Source organism: Siniperca chuatsi, linkage group LG23 (assembly GCF_020085105.1).
Source record: "Siniperca chuatsi isolate FFG_IHB_CAS linkage group LG23, ASM2008510v1, whole genome shotgun sequence".
Lineage (NCBI taxonomy): Eukaryota > Metazoa > Chordata > Actinopteri > Centrarchiformes > Sinipercidae > Siniperca > Siniperca chuatsi.
Window position 1 is genome coordinate 11,092,314 of NC_058064.1, and position 21,412 is coordinate 11,113,725.

General features: G+C 39.8%; 1 protein-coding gene across 15 annotated transcripts in view; it reads left to right on the plus strand.

The window, feature by feature from the left end:
* Positions 1–21,412, plus strand: part of LOC122871139 (ELKS/Rab6-interacting/CAST family member 1-like) — a 139,608-nt gene that overhangs the window by 61,192 nt on the left and 57,004 nt on the right. For 7 of the 15 annotated variants that reach the window (XM_044185831.1, XM_044185829.1, XM_044185835.1 and 4 more), the window contains 3 exons: positions 816–947; positions 5,521–5,574; positions 7,323–7,483. In XM_044185831.1, coding sequence (XP_044041766.1) covers positions 816–947; positions 5,521–5,574; positions 7,323–7,483 — 347 coding nt within the window. The other 8 variants (XM_044185841.1, XM_044185842.1, XM_044185833.1 and 5 more) reach the window with 2 other exon arrangements.

Genomic DNA, 21,412 nt, shown 5'->3' on the forward strand with positions numbered 1-21,412 from the left:
TAAAATAATTATTTTGAGACACACTGAAACCATTTGATGACCCACGATGAGAAAACTCTAACAATGTGTTATAATGCTGGATATTACAAGTATGTAATACTGTGTATTACAAGTATCTAGGGCTGCAATGAACTATTATGTTTGGTCTATGAAATGTCAGAAAATAGTGAAAAATGGTCATCACAATTCGTCAGACCTAAATAATGCAAGATAAGCACCTTGTAATTTTTTAAAGCAAAGAAATCCTGACATTTGAGAAGCTGAAACCATCGAATGTTTAGCATTTTTAGCCACACTAGCCATCCATCACGTTGGTCCAGACTGACATATCTCAACAGCTATTAGACTATTGGATTTTGTACTTGCAGTCATGGTCCCCAGATGATGAAGCCTACTGACCATTCCTCTAGCACCACCATGAGGTTGGCATTTGTGGTTTTGAGTAATTTTGTCTCTATAATGTTTGGATAAACTGGCACAAAATTTGGACACACATGTTACCTGAATTGTAATAACTTTCGGGATCTCTTAACTTTTCATCTAACGTCATCGTCATTTATTACCAAATACCTGCAAAAGTATACTTTGTGTTAAGTGCTAATTAGCAAATGTTAGCATGCCATCACACTATACTTAGATGTCGATGTTAGCATCTAGCTGAAAGCACCACTGTGCTTAAGTACAGCCTCACAGAGCAGCTAGCATGGCTGTAGACTCTTAGTGTTGTTCCTTAATAAATGCTGGATTAATCAACTGAACGTCTCAGCACTGCAACAGTTTATACTGCCTTTACATTGTATACTTTCTCTCTGTAGGACACCCTCCGTCAGAAGGAGGAGCGCATTGAGGAGCTGGAGGAGGCACTGAGGGAAAGCGTTCAGATTACAGCGGAGAGGGAGGTGGTGCTCGCCCAGGAAGAGCAGGCACGCAAACAGTCCGATAAACAGGTACTGTCTCGCTCAGTAGCAAATACGCATACACAGAAGTGTGTTGCTGCATGTCTAAGAAGAATCCTTACCCCCACCCAGTAAATGTGTAACCCAAACCTTTCCTAAAACTCAACCCCTATCAGTTATTTCGTTTTGTTCACATACCACACAAATGTCCTCACTTCTGAGGATTTCCTTAATTTTTCTGCCTTTGTGAGGAAGGAAAGACACATAGACAAACATCTTCAGGGCAACAAAAACTCTTTCTGACATAGCTAAACATTGCTATGCCAATAGTGCAAATTGCAGTGGCAAAACACATGCCCTGTGCCAACTGAGCTCATTCAGGTGTGGCTGTATGTGTGTGTTTGCCCAGTCACTCCTCATTTGGAGGAGAGGTAAATACATCCCTATTTAAAGAACAGCTTGTATTTTGTCTGCTTCAGTCGCCAACACACAAACAGCTTTTTCTTAAATGGCACGCAAGCCGACCACTCCAATTTGTAATCTCTTTCATCTATATTGAGACAGTAGGAAAGCTCATAGCGGTGTTAAGGGAGGCTCAGAAGGGAAGGGTTTAGTGGATTCAACCTCAGACCAGTGGGAGTGGGTGTCATTCCCCTGGGTACCAGTGACTTAAAGAGGCCATAGAGATGGGAAATGTTCCTCAGAGCCTGGATGGGTTTTGACAAGTGGGAAAAAACAGCATGGGCTGTAAGCATGAAAACTGCCCTGAGAAAACATGGCCTGCTGTAGCTGTTGGCAAAACAGCTGGACTCCATTGTTATTACTGCCTCTAAATGTTGGCCGTCCTCTCTGTCCTTTACTTACCAGGCTACTTCTGGACAGACGCATAAAGACAGGCATGCAAACACACGTTTTACTGCTGACACCCTCATCCATAGTTAATGTTAATGGCTGCCACAACAGAATAAGTTCCAGATAGACAGATGTAATAGAAGAAAGACAGACCACGAGCAAAGACAAGGGGATGGATGTAAGAAATTGATGGACAGACAGAGGCAAATTGTTGATGGTTGATTGGTCATTGCCATGAAGAATTATGCTCACTTAGCAAAGATATAACAAGGCTTACAAAACAAATATATCTTCTTCCACCTGTACTGTTCGAACTCAAAACTTTATTTCAAATTCTAGTCAAGATCCTGAAAGATGCCAAGTTGTACAGAAAAACATGTTTAAAATGATGCACACGTCAGCTTGGATTTTCCTTTTGATGTAATGATGCACCCAAAAAGAAATAGCATTTTGGAGTTGGATATTCCAACTATGATGGGTTCAAACAAGCAGATTCAAAATATGTGTATGTGGTATTAAGTACGTAACAAAAACACTTCACTATAACTAGAGATGCCTTGTTGCCACTAGAATTCAATTCAGATTCAAAGGGCATTATTGGCATGAAAGTTTCAAGAACAATGTTGTCAAAGCATCAAAATATAATTTGTCTATATTTGGACTTGAGCTGGATTTTTTTTGCACATGATTAGCCATACAAGTTCTCCAAATTAAATGACAAAATAATCAATTTTATAATTTTACGCTTTTGTGTCATCATGGTTACAATAATAACCCTGTGGCTAAGGTTAGAGAACGACTGCGGTCATGTTTAAAACAACAACAACGTTGACTGGTGAAAGGTTTCAGGAAACAAACTTGGTCTCCTGTGTTTAAGTCAAAGGATTTGTTGACACGTCATCCACCCTGACCTCCTCCCTTTGAGGACTTTGTAACTCTTTAATAACGTTACCTGACTTCCTGATACAACTTGTTTGCAGCTTAAGTCACACAGTAAACAAGCACTGGTACTAAAAAAAAAACAAGATGAAGCGAGAGAGTGTGCGCGAATGAGCTGAGTGCACAAGCAAACAAGAGGGGGGAGAGGGAGTTTCGATAAAGTGAGTGAACAAGAGAAACAAAGCTTTATTCGCTATTTGTTTCATGTAGCCTACAAAAGCAGAAATAAATTGAAAGACTCAGAAGATTGGATTAGAGACAAGCGCTCTGGAGTTTCCAGTCTCCTTTGCATCATTTCATTACATCCACAGTAAATACAAAGAACAACACGATGAGTCTGTGTTGTTTCCTCCTGTGTAAGAATTGCGTCACAAACGATGGCATCATTTTTGAATCCATTATCGGACTAATTTGCCTAATCCTCATGGTTCGGTGGGAACACTAACAAGAATACACCAAAGGGACTTTTAGGTCCTAGTTTAGTTCCTGTGGTTCAATAGTTCCTGGAACAATTTGGTCAAAAGAGTTGATACAGTAGTAACCTATGGCTTAATTTCAATTCCAGAAAACAAAGACACAGTTGCAGAGAAGATTTGGGTCCTCAAGCAGAGCAAACAGGGCTAAGGCTTTGGGTTTTCACAATAGCAAAGATTGGAACAAGTAAAGGAACTATAGAAAAATCACATCCAACATGTTTATCCTCCTGAAGTTTAATTTGTTTACAGTGATTGTGCCAAGCTATCACATTTAATTTGGCAGCGATATATTGAAATACTTCAAAATGCTACAAGTGGCAGCTTTAATTAGACAGAACTGAGGCCACTGAGGCCAGGACAGGGTGCTGGAGAGCGTCCTCGTGTTAAAATGCTTCAGTGAAGGAGGAAGGAGAAGAAACGTCAGCGTGTGGTGAACGAGTGGAGATGGCAGCCAAACACTCAGTGCAGTCCTCACCCAACATCAACAACACTAACTCAGCCTTTCAACACAGACATACACGCACATGTGTGCACGCAGTACTCACAGACAGGATAGTAACACACAATACAGCGTCCCACATACATACACACATTCCTCCCAACACACACACACAAACATGGCGGAAAGAAGTACTAACTGCTATTTAAACAGCAGCAGCACAACATTGCATTCAGCAGGAGCCAGATGGACGCGACTTTGGTTTTCTAACTGGACATGTGTCTCTATATACACGAGTAAATTGTAAATAAATATGTTTGTGTTCCCTTTTTACAACTGCGTCACTGCAATTAGCCTTTCACATAATGATTTATAAAATGATGACAGAGGGAGAAACAATTTCCTCCCTTAATGAGGACGGCCTGTTCAAAGGCACACACATTGCTTATTATAGTGTTGGCACACACACACACACACACACATGCAAATGCAGCCAAACCAGGCACATTTACACACACACCCTGACTACATATTGGTAGACATACATACACACACCTTTAGTATGCAGCTGTATGTTGACAACCTGTGTGTATGTGTGTGTTTGTGTGTGTGTGAGGGACTGTCCCATGGATAGGGTTTGCTCGGCAAAATCGGTTGACCAAGACCACATGAAAATATACTAAACCTTTTCTGCTAGACATGAGTCACTACTGTATGTAGGATCACTGAAGAAAGGTGTGTGTGTGTGTGTGAGTGTGTGACAGAAATGAGTCAACAGTATGACACACTCCATCTGTCTCTTCAGAGACCAAACTAAAGACAGACGTTCTCTTCTCCAGCTTTCTGTCTTTTATTAACCAGACAATTTTAATTCTTGAACTCAGTGCACCTTCTTCTTCCTTTCTTCCTCTTAAAATGAAGTTCTTACACACAAACACACACAAACACACATTCAGAAGAATGAAGGGGGTTGCTGTCCTCCTCCCCTCCAGCTCCTTCTTTTCCAGCCGGGCCTCGTCACTCCTCACCCCTCCCTGCATCCCTCCATCCTTCCATCCTTCAATCTCTACATCTCTGATGTCAGCCAAAGGTCCTTCCCTCTTTCTTTCCCCTCTATGTCTACCTATCTCTGTCCTTATTTTACAGTCATCTGTCCCCTCCTTTACTCCTCTCCTCTGAACTCCTCTCCTCCCTTTCTTCTCTCCTCTCCGCTCCTTCTCCTCTCCTGTCTTCTCTCATCTCTCCTCTCCTTCTTCTCTTCTTCTTCTTATCCTATTCTCTCCTTTATCCTCCTCTCCTCTCATATTCTCTCCTCTCCTCTTTCTGTATTGTCTGAATTGCATTTTTAATGCTGCCTGTGTTTCCGGTTGCTCAGTATTTTGCACTCTGTCTGCACTTTCTTTTATATTTTTATCTCTCTCTTTCCTGTCCTTAGCATTTGTTTCTTTTGCTTTCTCTATCTCCCCTTTTGCTTAACAGTTTATCTTTTCACTTGAGCATTTTTACAACTTTTCTCTTTCTCCTCCCCTCCTTTTCTCTGCTTTTCCTCCTTGCATGTTTGTTGTTTTAATCGTATCTCCCCCTTTCTTTTTTCCTCCTAATTACCTTTGTTTGTGTCCTATCCTGTCCTTCCACTCCTTTGATTTTTCCTCCTCTTGATTTTGTTCTCATTTAAACCTCTCTCCTACTTTCATATCTTTTCTCCCTCTTTCCCTCCCTATGTCTACCTTTACTCTTTCCGTTTTTCTGTACTCATTCTCTTTCCTTCCCTCTCTTTTATTTCTGTCTCATGCCCCCACTTTGTATCCCTTTTTTCTCCTCCCTCACCGTCACCGTCCCCTTCACTTTCTCTGTTTTCTCTCTCCTATCCCATCTTTCTCTCTCTCTCTCTCTCTCTCTCTGCTCTTTTTGTATGCAGCTGTCTCACATTCCAATGCATGAGTTCCCCACAGCCGGCTTTAGGTGGTCAAAGGTAATGAACAATCATCACAAACCTCGCTCACCAGCCTTTTACTGTACATTTCATCATTCATTCATGCCTTCACCATTCAGCTTTTTCTCATTTCACTGTTACTTTTTTCACATTTTGATTTTAGTGAACCGCAGGATGGGATGTTGAACACAAATCCTCATTTACTACCTCTGTTATGTTTTACGTGTTGGCCAGTAAACTGGTACAGCTATCGTGGAAAGTGTAAAAAAGTTTCTTCGTCTGGATCAGACGATTTGTGGTCATTTGTTCATTCATTCATGCTGACCTTATATCAAACCTCCTGTACCCAGCGTAAAAGAAAATATTACATATTATTTGTCCACTCCTTTTTCATCCTCATTTTCCATCTCTTTTCCATCTTTCATCAGCCCTATGGGTTTTTTTTCTGAAAGTAAAATCTGAGAGTAAAATCCAATTGGAAATGTACAACAATATTTGTTGAGATAGCAACAGAGAAAGACCGTAAACTCCACTAAAGTGTAGCATCTTCAAAGGCCCATGAAGATAGAAGAAAGGAGAGAATCACTACTCTAGATGAAAGTCTAGATGCTAATAGTGGTGGAGGAAAGCCAGAAGGTATAAAATGGGATTTCTCAGGTCAACAACCTGAAGATAACGGTGGTGATGGAAGAGGTGGTGATTTGCCCAGTGTTAAATCTGAAAGAGAAAATGACAGGATTGCAATGATATTGAATATGAAAGAGCAGGACCCAACAACTTGTTGGTTCAAGGAATGCTGGCAGAAAATATATTGGCCAGACATTACATAAGAATTTGTAAATGAGAGGAATTGACAGCTTGGGAAAGAAGAAGGTTGGAGTGATAAATAGCAAAACTTCATCACCATTAATTTGAGTTTTTACTCAAATGACAATTCTTTTATTGTCTTGGTCCCTGTTTCTCTCTGAACAGGAGCTTCTTTCAGATTCAGCTCATCTTCAGGATATTTACTTTTTTATTCCTGCTGATGCCATCCATTTTTTGGAGGAAATAAATGTATCTTTGTGACCGTCTTTCTCTCTCAATCTTAATCCTTTTTCTTCTGTCTTTTGTCTGATGTTCTTGCTCTCCTTTCTTTCTACTTCAACACAGATACAGATACAAATACAGATACACAGGGAATATATAACTGGAAAAGAGAGAAAGATGTATCCAAAGAGAAAATGTGTGTGTGTGTGTGTGTGTGTGTGTGTGTGCGTGTGCATGTGCGTGCGTACATCTGTTCGATGGTATACACGTGTTTTCATGTGTGTGTGTGTTTGTGGTGGCAGGCCAGATCGTCGTCACACTGTGAGAAATACAGTGACCTTGACACTCCGACCTCACAGACATTAAACTGACAAACTGATATACACACCCAGAGAGAGACTTAGATAAAATATATATCAGAGAAAGAGAAAGAGAAACAACATGAATAGAGAAAAGAAAACACAGAGAAGAAAAATGACACGTTCGATGTTCTGCGATCGAGCATCTCATGTAAAAACAGAGAAATTATTATATAACATTTCAAAAGCACAGTAGCTGTCAGATGCACACGCACAGAAGAGACAAAAGAAGACACAACACACACAAACATAAACATAAAGGCTGATATCTGTGGAAAGCAAAAACGATTGGAAAAAGTTAAATAAATTAAACAAAAATATCACATTCAGACAGAGAAGTTAGAAACAGCAGAAGCAGTTTGAAATGTCTTACAGTGTATGTGTGTGTGTGTGTGTCAGGTGGAAGACCTGCTGGTTGCCATGGAGAAGGTGAAACAGGAACTGGAGGTGATGAAAGCCAAGCTGTCATCAACTCAACTCTCACTGGCCGAGAAGGAAGGTCACCTGACCGCCCTGCGGGCCGAGAGGCGGAAACACCTGGAGGAGGTCCTGGAGATGAAGTAAGAATACAAAAACACACACATTTTATTACTTTTATTTATGTTAACATGTAAACCAGCTGAAAATTAACACTGACAGATGCAAACTCAGTTGGACACTTTGTCATGTTTCCAAAGACACAAACACACAGTGTCTTCCTATCTATCTTCCTACATATTCGTCAGTCCCTAAATCTATTTATATTTCTATTTTCTATCCTTGCAGATGTACACAAGCTCACATGCAAACAAAATTGCTCTTAAAGAGTTAATTCACCCAAATCACAGCAAAACATATTTTTCCTCTTATCCACAGCGATCTTAGGCCATGCATGCATCGTTTTAGTTTTACATGCTCAGGTTTTGAGATATCCCACTCAAATGAAATTTTGTTTGTGCTCCTCAAAGCATCAATAAAAATTTAAAAATAAACTGCAACACTACTCTGAATGATTCACAGATCTTGCAATAGACAATCATTGGAACCTTCTTTTAACAAAGAAATACTCCCGGTGAAATAATGGTCTTTATAACTTAAAAATATGAGTGTTTGCAACACACTGAGCTGGGCAGTTTAGATGTGGATCATGCTGCAGGAGTGATTTCTATGGACATTTTGAAACATTTTTCCCCATTAAATTGGGTTAAAAAGCATTTTAACTGTTGTGCATACCAACTGACTACAGCTGCCATCCTCCGCAAACGAGTGAGCTACGCACGTTTCAGTGCCACCTTTTAAGTCTTGAGTATTTCACACTCAAAATATAGGTTTTTGGTGGAGTATTTTTTTAAATGGTGGTTATCCCATTATTTGCTGTCCTATCACAGATTTAGGAAAACCAAATTAGCCCAAAGCCCCACCTGTGTTGTCATGCAGGTGATAATGTAAGAAAATTGTATTGAATTTTCATGGTCCTGTGGTACTGGTGGGAGAATGTTTATTAGTAGTTCCAGGCCAAAGATACAGTACAGTGATGAATTCAGATGCTTATGGCGGCATGTGTCCACATGGTTGCGAGGGTCTGTGTGACGTAAATTTCATCATCTGCCCATGTCAATGAAAATGTGTGACGTTGACTTTACGCACTACAAGTGTGCCAGATTTATGTACTGTATTCCCCATCCTTCGTCCTATTCTTGTTAAGCGATTGCACAAGCCATTTTATTTTTTGGACTATTTCTTATTGTTCAGCCAAATACAACAAACAATGGAGCTCTTCTTATAAAGTATGATCAAAGCTTTACTTTTAAATTTACAGTACTTTACTTGCTGTATTTGCACAGTGGTGTTTGAACAATTAGTTAACATCAATATACAATATAAATCTAATATACTCATAATGACAGTGTTAATATGCTGATGTCAGGTAATGTTAACCTTGGTCACCATCTTAGTTTAGCATGTAAGCATGGCAACAATTGGTAATTAGCACAAAACACATTGAGGCTGATGAGAATGTTATTAGTTTTGCGGGTTCTCTGTCATAAACCAAAGTATTGAAATAAAAATTTTGACCTGAGGATGGAGCTTGAGGAAAAGCCAGAGGAAGTTATTACAATTCATCCTGAAGGGAACATGAATGTGTACGTAATTGAATGGCAATCCATTTACGGTTCGTTGAGACATTTCACTAAATAATAAAAATATCAACTTCATGGTGGCGCAAGAGGAAAAGTCAGAGGATCACCAAAGTCAATAGGATTCATCCTCTGGACACAATGAATATCTGTACAAAGTTTCATGGTAATCCTTCCAATAGTTGTTGAGATATTTCAGTCTGGACCAAAGTGGTGGATCAACAGACTGACATTGCTATCTATAGAGCCACACCACTATCATGGCTAAAAATAAAATATGAAACATTTGAGCAAATTCTCCACATTATAATGTGCATCTGTTTGACAACAAATTCTACAATGTATTTACGTCCCTGTATTGTTTCACCTTCACTTACTGTACTTGCCTCTTGGCACACCAGTCAACACATACAGTATAAAGTTTCCAGTTGTCAGTTACTCTAATTTGTAAAACTCAGACACGACCTGAAATTAGCAACTCTTATGATATCTCCAGTAGTTTCCCATGTTGCTTCGGTGTTCCAGGAAGGTGGTCACTGGTGACATTGGCATGATCTTCACCTGACACCTCATCACCTCTCTCTTTTCTCATACTTCCTGTCTTTACCTCTCTCTCTCCTTTCTTCTTTTATCTCCTCTCTCTTTCTCGCTGCACTTTAAAGCCATAGAAGTAAGTAGTGTGTTAATGCAATAACCATGTACCGCTGTCTAGCTCTTCATATGATTGATTACATACACAGACACCCACACACACTCTTGCACAGGCTGTAACTCAATGTAAATTTTAATGTAATTTTAATAGATGGGTTTGCATTTTAAGTGTAGCTAAGAGGAGTCCAGGAGTCCGATGATTCCATGTATTTTCTGCTGTTTTACATCCTCTCTGAGACCTTACAACAAGGTCTAATTTAGTAGAACGATGCTTTGGGCTGAAATAGAAGCCAAGGATAATGTCCATGTTAGCATGTCCTGCCTGTTTAAACACGCTGTGGGACTATCTTTTACTGTGGCATTATGGGAAAATGATGGCATGCGCTGTGATTTAGTTTTCCTGCACTCTGTCCTCGTTTTCTACCAACTTTGTATTTCTTTTTTTTTGAGAGAGAGAGACAGAGAGAGTATGTGTGTGTCCAGCAGCATGTCCATTGACAGGCCAGGTGAGCAAGTTATTGGCCATTTTATCGCCGTAGTAACAACCCGTGTGATTATTACAGGCATCAGCGCTTCAGAATGCATGACCTTGTTTTCGTATGTGAATTTGCATGTGTGAGTGTGCACGTGTGCAAGCACACTATGATTGATTTATTGACGTCTAACTTGTCCAGTGTTCCTTTCAAGAAAATAGAGTCGCCATTATGAATATTTATGTAACAGGCACACACATGAGTGGACACACACATGCATCCTTACTTCATGTACATGCACATACAAACACAGACCGCACAATAACAACATACAAACACACACATACACACAGACCACCCTACACACATGCATGGTTTGATTTAACAGTCTCTAGTGGGCAGTTCAGTCTGTCATTTAACTTCACTGTCCCAATGGCATATTATGCACACGTGTATGTATGTGTATAAATCCATTGTGGTTATCATTACTGTAAGGCTTCAGTCACCACTTTGTCCCAACTCTGAACTGTGGTGTGACTGTGTGTTTCCATACACAGGTCATACCTACCGTACAGAGACCAAATATTTACTCTGCTGATCGTCTCTGGTGTTTCTGTAGTAGATACACAACTGCACTTTATATGTTCCGTCATGAGACACATATCTATGACTTATGCATTCAGTATGTGATTGCAAATTATTCAGTTGTCCTTCTCTTGCTTCAAATGTTCTCTATAGGTATTTCTTGTGTTCAGTTTTGTTTTTTATTTAGCCAAAGGTAAATGTCCACTAATATTTGTGTATAATTGTAAAGTCGCTAAATGAAGTAGAATAGGTAGCTTTTAATACTACTGTATCTGCACAAGTCACTTTTTCAGATAGGTACTTTTTGCACCCTTGATGTTATTCTGATAGGGGTATTTTAGTGCCTTTTGGGGCAGGTTTTACTGACCTGTGAAATAATACATTTGTATCACTTATTGGTACATTAACAAGTAAGTAAACCAGTTTTCCTTCAGTTTAAATCATAAAATCTCTGGCAGCAGACCTTACAGAGTTTGTTATTCCTTTTATGTCTCTTTGCTCAAACAGTATGTCTGTCCCACCTATAGTGATTGTTTTTTAAGATATTATTTATTTATTGTTGGCACAGTGGTCCGCATTGGCCAGCAGTTTGTTTGTCTTTTGAGTGTTACCAACACTTCCATACCACTTACTTTTTCTACTGTTTCCACCTGTATACTGGTTGTTTTTTGATCCAGAATACACTAGAAATTCTTCCTTTAAAGGCTCCCGTGAATCGCCTGCAGAGGCTTACGAATAATTGTTGAATTCATTAGTGATTATTTGGCAACTTGCCAAAAAAAAAAAATACGACACTGTTATGCTCTGCCTTTGCATAATACATGATATTTTTCAGGCTGCAGTTAGATATTCTTCCCACATACGTGGGATATTGTGTATTTTTGTGTCTGTTCCCCCTCAGTGGAAAGTTTAGATGTTTCAGGTAGCTGCTAGTTGTCTTGCTGTGAGTTATGTACATTACAGCCATTGCTCATATTTTTCACAAGACATTAGGGTTTGGTCAGCAAATACGTCATTTGTTTCTGGCTTTCTCCCACAAGTAAAACGAGATGTTAAAGGTGGCTGCATCCTGTGTGTCCATATATCTTGGTGTAATGCACATGAAACTGTCTCTGCACACACAGGCTGCCGTAACTCTTCTGGGTTTGATGTCTGATTTGCTGCCCGGTTTTACATCGGTGTAAGGTTTAATGTTACTGTAAGACATGATATATGATACGGCATGTTGCAGAGGTTTCTGAGACAGACATAGATAATATTAACAGACATGCACACACACTCACTCCCATGCAGTAATATATACCAACTACAGCTGGAATACTGACATTCTGTCTCGCTTTCCCTCTCTTATTGCTTTACACACACACATACACACACACACACACACACACACACACACACACACAGTACCTATCTATCTTTGTGCCATAGTTTTCACCATCTGGTTGTATATGTCTTCTATACTCCAACACTATGCTAGCCTTTGGTCCCTGATATATATTGTTTATTTGTGTGTGTTTGTGTGTGGTGTGTGTGTGCGTGTGTCTGTGTGCGAGTCCAAGAATACACTATAGTATATATCTTAATATAGGAAGAAAGAACATTTGCATGTATAATATGCACATAAAACCACGTGCAAAATCCGCAAACATGTAAATACACATGCATGGACACACACCAATACACACTAATCCAGAGACAGAAAATACACAAAAATACCTACACACGGATACACACATCTGCCCTGCAGGGCCCCAACATGTGTCTTTCCCACTGATAAATCATCTGCAGTGACCTTCACACGTACACACACACTCGTAAAACACACACACACAGACATACAGTATTTTCTTTGTGATACACATTAAATATGCACCCGCTCATTTTCTTCCCAGCCTCATGTGTGCTTGTGGGCATGTGTGGTGTCATGTGTTTGTGCACTTTGGAGTATGCAGGTGTGTGCGTGTGTATGTGTGTGTGTGTGTCCCAGTCAGCTGGAGGAATGTGCTGACAGTGTGTGTGTAACAGCAGGGCGTCAGGTCTGAAATCCCAATCTGGATGAATTAAAGGCTATTTTACTCTCCGCTGTTCTGCTGTACTGACATTTAACACACATCTCTACCTCAATCTATGACTTTCTCTGAGTCTTTTGCTCTCCTCCTAGCTCACACATGCCTGTCTCTCTGGTACACGTATGTGTTTAAACAATGTTGAGGTGTAACTTCCAATGTAGTACAAGTGTTGATTAATGTAAGACTCTCATAAAGAAGATTTTGTTTGGCTTTTGGAGAGGTTTTTTTAGAGAAGAGAAGAGAGCAGACAGTAAGTTTCTAAAACGTATTGTTTGGGTTGTAGGTTTAGGTTGTAGTCAGTTTCATTTAAATAGCCCAAAATCACAAACTTACCTCAAAAGGCTTTTTCAGTCTTTCAGTCCTTAGACCATCAATTTGGATAAAGAAAAACTCCCCTCAAAAAAACCTTTAAGTGGAAGTTGTAATAAAAGAACAATTTCACTTATTTGCAACCTTTTCCTAATTTTGGTGTTTTACCGTGATGACGATTATTTTGAAAATGCCACCACTTATGTCACTGAATGTGATTAATACACATCTTGTCAACACAATGACACCCACACCCACAGTTAAACATCTTAAACAGTTGGAATGTCACATGTTTTATTGTAAATATTGCAACCATCTCTCCTCTTTTCTCTCCAGTGAATTTGCAGCAGCTTTGCTCAAACAGCAGTTTTCAGCCTTGTCATGTGCTTTGCCTGAGAGACTCAGTTCAGGTCAAGAAGATCCACAAGAAATTCAACAAATTTCCTCACTTACAGTACCTTTCAGAGCATTATGGAAAACACATTCCTTCTCATCCCTTTATTGTAAATATTGCAGCCAATAGTGATTGAATTTGTAGAGACTTTTCTCAAACAGTAGTTTGCCACCTTGACATGCCTGGGAGACGCAGGAAGGGCAAAAAGATCCCCTGAGTATCAAACATATTTTGAGCAGAACTTCTTCGTCTGTTGAGAAGTAAACAGGGTTTACAGCAATGGTTGTGGTTTGGATCATTTCATATATGACTAGTAAATGTGAAAACAGTAAGTGTGACAGTTTTATGCAAAAATATTGAAGATATCCAATATTGTAAAAAGTGGTTGAACTTGTGTTAATTATTTCAATCACAAGATCGCAGATTCCTGGAAAGACCACTGTAAGAAGTTGTCCTTGAACAGTAGACAAAACATTTCAGTTATAATAGTTCTGCATTGATATCATGTGAAGAAGCAAAAGAATATGACTTCTATGATTCAGTTTGAAAGCATTCTTAATGTGTTATACTCAGAACACCCACATTCAAAACCATTTGTGTAAATTAATTTAAAATGAGGTTTAGCAAATATTTCTCGATTTCGAAATAGCCAATTGAATTAGTGTGAATATCACTAACAGTTTGGATGTGATATCAGAATAGTTTGGAAGAGGAGAGGACAAAAAAGTAGACAAGAGAGGAGGTTAGAGGAGACAGGATGGGCAGGAGAGGAGAAGACACAAAACAAGAAGAGGAAAAGAGTGAAGAGTGGACAAAACAAGGAGAAGAAAAGCCAGTAAAGAGGTCAGGGCAAGAGTTATAAATCTTTTTTTTTGTGGGGGTGGGGGGGAGTAGGAGGATAATAAAATGAAAGAACAGAGGCAGAAATGTTTTATGGCAGAGAGAAAAGGAGTGAAAGCAAAGAGGAGAAAGACAGCTGTCCAACAACAACTAAGTTGAGCCAACAAAACTGCATGATATCCCGAAGAAATTATATTTCCTCTGTCTCCCTCGCACCTTCCGTTCATCCATCAATCTTTCATGCTACAGTATATATTGAATGTATAACCACTTATGTTATGTCCTCCTCCCCTTGCATTCTTGCAATGCCCCTTTTCACCTTTTTCACAAAATTGTCGACTAATTTATTGGTCATTATTTTTACCAGGCAAGAATTATGCATATAACATTTTTATGAGCATTAAAATCAGAATGTTGCCGCAAATGCTCTGAAACATAAAACAGCGAGACACTGATTTCTGTTTATTTGCAAGGTTGTTATGGTGATTGTAACATTAATGATGCTTGAAAAGGCCATTTATTACAAAAGAAAACACTGAAGCGACACAATGAAAAGCCCCTGCTCTAGATAAACAAGGGCGGCGATGCACTTGACACATTTTTTTGCCAATGCAAATGGTCAAGGCATCCAGCAACAGGCAACAAAGTGAGTCACGTTACTTTTGTTTGCTTTAGTAGGGAAATAAAACATGATATTTTAGTTGTGTTCTCTGTGTGGGGGAGGCTGCCTCAGGCTGTGACAAATTAGGTGTTGGGTAGTGATTCACTGAAATGTTTTGGGTTAAACTGCCAGCAATGCCAAAATCTATTCTGATTTACTGGAACGGGATCTTATATATGCCCTAAGGAATATCAAAATGAAGCTTTTAGTGGATTAAGCATCTAGAATTAGGACAATTTGAGTCTGTTTACACACAAACACTGTTTTGCGCCACATCTACAATTAGACTATAAAGAGAGTCTGCAGAAACACCAAGTTGCTGTGCTGTCTTCAGCCTCCTGCAGTGAGAGCCTTGGCTGATGCCTCAAGGGGAACACTATAAATTCAATTTATTTCTCCTTTGCTGCTCTGCTCTTTGTTTTATCTCCCACCCAGCCTCCCTTTAACCCTCAAACCTCTCCCTGCCCCTCTTCTGCCATCCCTCCCTTCATTCCTGCTGTCCCTCCATCTCTCCCACCATCCTTTCACCCTTTTTCATCTCTTATTCTTTGCATCATTCCTGCCTTCCTTTCCTCCTTGCCTCTTTCCATCCATCTCTCCATTCAGAGCCTACATCTGTCTGGAAACATCATTATCGCCTGATTTCTGTCTTGCAGGCTGTATTTCTTACTATCTGTCTGTCTGTGTCTTCACTGTTGTCACTACATACTGAAACGAATCAATGGTGTGTTTGTGTGTCTGTGTGTCTGTTTGTGTTTTTGCATCCCTCTGTTTGTGTGCATGTAGTCAAAAATCCTATTTTCAGTGGAATGACAGCTCTGCTCCTCGCAGCCGGAAAGCCATCACTAACAATATGACTGCACGTGTATCAGACACAGGCAAACACACACTCACAGCAGCTATCCCATCAATAACATTAAAAGTACATGTTGCCTTCAGAAATAAGACACACACATACACACAGAGTCATTTACAAAACCAGATGAGACAGCACGACTGCTTAGAAGCTTTCACCCCCAGAGGAATGCTTGGAGATGTATACCCACACACACACACACATGCACACTTACATACGCACACACACACACACACACACACACACACACACACACACATGCATATAAATGCATCCTCCCACACAAATGCATGTACACATGCTTATGGCAGCACACCAAAAAGGTGTGCTGCCATAAGCCAGAGACAAGCTCTTTGATCCCCCTCAGACAGCAATGAGATTAATCCACAGTGTGCCAAAGCAAGTCTCTCTGTGTGTGTATTTGTTGTGTGTTGTGTGTGTATGACAGACATGTTGAGAGCTTAGTATGACAAAAGGGGCACGCAGTTTTGACACTTAGTCTTACAAGCTCAAATCAGGGCGCCTCGCTCTTCTTCGCCCTCTTTTCTCTCCATTTTTCTTGCGCTCTCTGTACTTGCCTTTCTTGCCCTCTTCTTTCTGACTGGCTGTCTGCCTCTTTCCTTTTTGATTTTTTCTTCTCCCTTGTGAGAGACTGAGAGAGAGATTGAATCAGGAAAATGGAAGCAATAAAAGATGTGCTTCAGTTAGTTAGTTAGTAAGTTGTATTCAAATAACAGGGTTTTCTGAAAGTCTCTGAAGCCTTGCAAACCAGTGATCTTCAGCTGTATATACAGCAGGGGAAAAAAGAGAAGATCTCATTTTATAGTGTTGACTCTTCTGTTTTGTAATTTTATGTGTAATCTGTACATGTGTTGCAGAGCTCTCACACCAATTATAACACTGAATTGAGCTAAATAAGAAGAGGAAAAAGAACTGGATTTAAAACAAGTACAAGGAGCCGAGAACAACAGCAAAATGTTCAGAAAGATGGAAGAGAACCAAACACAAAAGAACAAAAAGACAAGTGGAGCGAAAGAACAGATAAAGGAAAAAAGGATGCGGCAAAACCGAAACTCGCCTGTTTTCCTCGGCTGATTACAGGTTGGGCATGCCAGGCCATCAAACAGATCATTAAACAGCAATTAAAGAGGGAGAGGGAGCAATGAAGAGGGAAAACATATCAAAAAGTAGAAAACAAAACATGCATTTTTTTTCAAAGCCTCTGATTGTACGTTGCGAGTGCCAAACGATTACATTTCTATTCTGGAAATAATAAAACTGTAGTAGACAGACAGGCAGAGGAGAACAGGACAGACTAGTGACAGACTTGACATTAGCTTGTTTAACATACTATGAAAAGAAAGAAAGAGATACTGAGCAAGAAAGACATGAGATGGAGCAAGAAATAGACAGTTATAACAACTCTGGCATCAACAGTATAATCACGGTTATAAATTACTGCACAACTACAATGTAAAGATGCCATTTCCATTTTAAGACTTTATCCTCCTTAATGGAAAAGTTGGCTCTTAGTGAGGCATTCAAGTCAGTGGATACACACAGTGAAGAAAGAAACTGAGCACATAAATGTACAAAATGAGACCATGGATTACATTTCAGCCAAACTCTAATAATGAAGCTAATCATCAGGCTTTTATTTTGCATAGTTAGCTGTTAAAGATAATGAAGTGTGAAGTATTGAATTGCAATAAGACAGAATCAGCATACAGCTTCTGTATGTAGTTAAGTTCAGTGATAGATACACTTACCACCTTTGTGTTAATACTACCTTATTGATCATTTTGAATTCATGCTGTAGAGTTTCAGGTTTTGAATGTTTTTTGTTTTTTTTTTTGTTTCCATTTATTTGTGTCATCATTTGTCCAAACGTTTGGACAATCTTTTATCAAAGGCATTCATGGTGTTGACTTTGGATGCTGATCGACAATGCAATAAGAACTTCATTTGAAACATACTGACTGAGTTTACTGTGTCTGAAGAAGTTGCTACGTTCCAAGTCACTTTGTTTGTCTCCATTCACTTAAAATGCATGCGTATCTGAGCAGTTTGACCAACAGGCAGTAGAGTAGTGCTGCACCATAGGGAGCATCTATGGATACAGTAGATCGACAGAAACATATTTGTCACTCTCACATTGTCAAATAAAGCAAAAATGTTTTTAAAAATCGTCTTTCGTGAACATTTGGGAGTCGCAGGTGTCCATTGCTGTTACAGGAGTGAGTTTGTGCTGACAGATTGCAAGCAGATGTCTTGGTCTCTGTTGCACAGCGTAGAAATGGATTTACTGTAAAGAACCACAGTGAAGACAAAGCTGCATCTTTAGTCACACTTCTCAGACTGTGTGTGTGTGGTCCCATGGAAAGAGCAAACTCCCGCGGACCATGGATAATGCATTTTTACACCTTTCTTATTAGTCACAGTGTGTGTCTGAGAGACAGAGAAAGAGAGAGGTGAGGGAGCGAGAGGAGAGAGTGTTTTTTTAAGACAAAAAAGGGAGCGAGAAAAAGGGAAAATGTGTCAAGAACAGATCCTCATTCTGTCATGCAGTAGTCCCACCTGCCCTCCTCTCTTTCTCGCTCTTTCTCTCTCTCCCTCTTACTGCCTCTGTCTCTCTGCCTCCCCTTCCTGCTACTCTCTCCATCCCTCTCCCTCTCTCCCCCTGCATGTCTCTTTGATTTGTTTTCCCTCCAAATCCTCCAGTTATTTTATTCCCTTCCCTGTCAATGCTGTTTCTTTCTATGTGTGCGTGTGTGTGTGTAAGCCTTCTCGCTGTCTTTCTTTAAGCCTCTCTGATGTACAACAGCTCCTTGAGGGGAGCTTTTCTCTCCCTCTCAAACACACACACACATTTATCCTATGCACCAGCGTTAACCTATTTTCCTAACAATCTCTTTCTCGCTCTCTCTCACTTTTTCCAATTCTCTCTGATGGTCTCTTGTCCCGTCTTCTCTCTCCAAACTAAATCATTCATATCCAGTGTCTCTGACCCATTTCCACTATAGTTTAAGACACACACACACACACACACACACACACACAGCTTTCAAAAAGATCTCGCCAAAAATCCTGCTGTTCTCAGTGTGTTATTGTACATTATACAGTGGGCTGCTTTAATCTAAGCAGTGTCACTCAAAGATAAAAACAAAGTTTCTACCAAATCAGGACTTGGCTGCTGTACTCACAGTATGCTAATCACTTTATCTTAATCACGCCATTTTATAGTCTTTTCAGTTTCTTACAGTCTTAATAAACAAGGAAACTCTCCAGATCAGTAAACACATTTTGGTTTTTCATTGAATAAAAGCCTAGAGGGCAATCTTAACTGAAACTCCCGATAATCATTTTGTCATTATTCTGCACTTTCAACGTACCATTATCCCTTTGATGTGTTTGGCTTAATGTAGCCCTCAAGAACAATTTCAAAGTTTTGAATGCACATAACAACTGCATTAGGTGTTGATCATTTTCTCTAATAACTTCTGTTATAATCTTGTGAAGTGAAACTTTGTGTTGGCGCTTTTGCAGGAGAGAGAGAGCAGCAGTAAATGGTTTACTATATGCCAAGGCTTTATTGGCTGTCTTTGCTTTGATGCTGCACACATGGCAGGCCAGCAATAACAAATGTTTCATGAAACCTGCTCTGATGCCTTCATTGCCCTGTGTTTTCTCTTGTAGGGCTATAAACCAGTAAGTGAGTGTTTGTTTATGTGTTGGAGTGTGATGCTGCTAGAGGCAGTAGACCCTAAGAGCAGAGGGTGGAGGGTGGAGCAAAGCCTTACTTTAAAGGTACTATCAGCTCCATGTCAGATATATGTTGTATATATTTAATGTATAGTTCTGTGTGTAAAACTTAAAAGAGAGCTCCCCCCAGCTTCATTTTTTTTTTGTTACTTCTGTTTGTTACTTCTTACTTCACGTTTTTCATTCCTCAGTATTTTGAGCTGTGAGGCATAGCAGCAGTTCACACCTCAAATGTGTGTGTGTGTGTGAGAGAGAGAGAGAGAGACAGACAGAAAAAGAGAGACAGAGCACAGAGCAGGTGAGAATGGGGGGCCCAGTACTTGCTGGTTGTCTGCCCCAGGACAGAAGCTGTCAGCTGGGAGAGAAATATTACTCTGTAGGGCCCCTCTCAGTAGCTGTGTGTGTGCGTGTGTGTGTGTGTGTGTGTGAGGGAGTGACAGTGAGAGTGAGAGAGAGAGGGGGATGGAGGAAGAGAGAGACATGAAGAGAGGCAAAGACAGAAAGAGGAATTAGAAATGGATTTAATTTTAGATCCATGTGTACAAGTAGATTATGCACAGTCATGAACACCAGGGCCAGTCATAGAGGTGTGTGCGTGTGTGTGTGTGTGTCTGTGGGAGGTCTGTCAACCGAAAACCAACTGATTAGCAAGCAAAAAACTGACAGAAAGGGAAAGAAAGAGAGGGTTTTAGAAGAAAGAGTGAAAAGAAAGATAAAAGAAAGAAAGGAAAGAGATTGGCAGAAGAGAAGGATGAATCCATTCCTCCAGTTCCTCCCTCTCTATCACAGATTTCTTCCATCCATCTTTCTATGCTACTTCTGTGTGTTTGTGTGTATGTGTGTGTGTGTTTGTGTGTGTGTGTGTGCCTCCAGGCAGCATTAGCTACCACTGAGAGCCAGCTGTGCCCTCCTGTACTTCACTTCTCTCATCTCTCCTCCGCTCTCTTCTCTGTTTAAAACCACACCTTTTCTTACAATTCAGTTATTCAAAATATTCCAGACAATCTTTCTCTCCTTCTCTTTTTCTTTCCGACATACAGAACAGTGAAGACTGTGTACAAGATTCAGGATTATGAGTTCATTGCATGCATGCCACAATCATACAGTTCTACCATGAATTTGTAGAAAATCTCTGCTGAGTTTGCCACCCTGCTGAAATTTTATGTTTCAGTTTTTTAATTTCAATTCAACTTTTTAAATATGATCCAAAATCTACAAATGTTCCTAATTGTGGAAAATATATTGTGTTATTATCAGCTGTAAAATCAAGTGCATATACATCAAGCTTAGACGCTGTGCTCTCTGTATACTGTACGTGTTGTGGTTCTCGTTGACACATCCTCAGTATCGTACTTATAGACTCATCAGGTGTTTAGCATGTTTTAAATGTCTTTTACTTTCCCCCTTTGATCTTCCAATGATGCATCTCAGACCTTCCCTGTCCAGATTTAATAGCATGTGAAAGGGCAGATCCTGTCCACATGAACTGCTGCATAATTCCATAATTAAGGCTAATTTCAGGTCTTGGTCTGATATAGGCAAAAAGTTCTTTTGAAAATTATTATATATGAATGAAGTATACCAAAACTAGTTCAATCTACTTTTGTTTAAAGCAAACCAAAGCTCATAGCCTTCATGATTACAGTAAATATGATTATCACATTTTTCTAAATCCCCTGTCGCCAGCCAAGTGAAACTACTGCTGATTTCACTCGCCTCAGTTTCCCGAAATTGGTCAATGAGGGTGGAGTAAGTTTTGGAAAAACCTT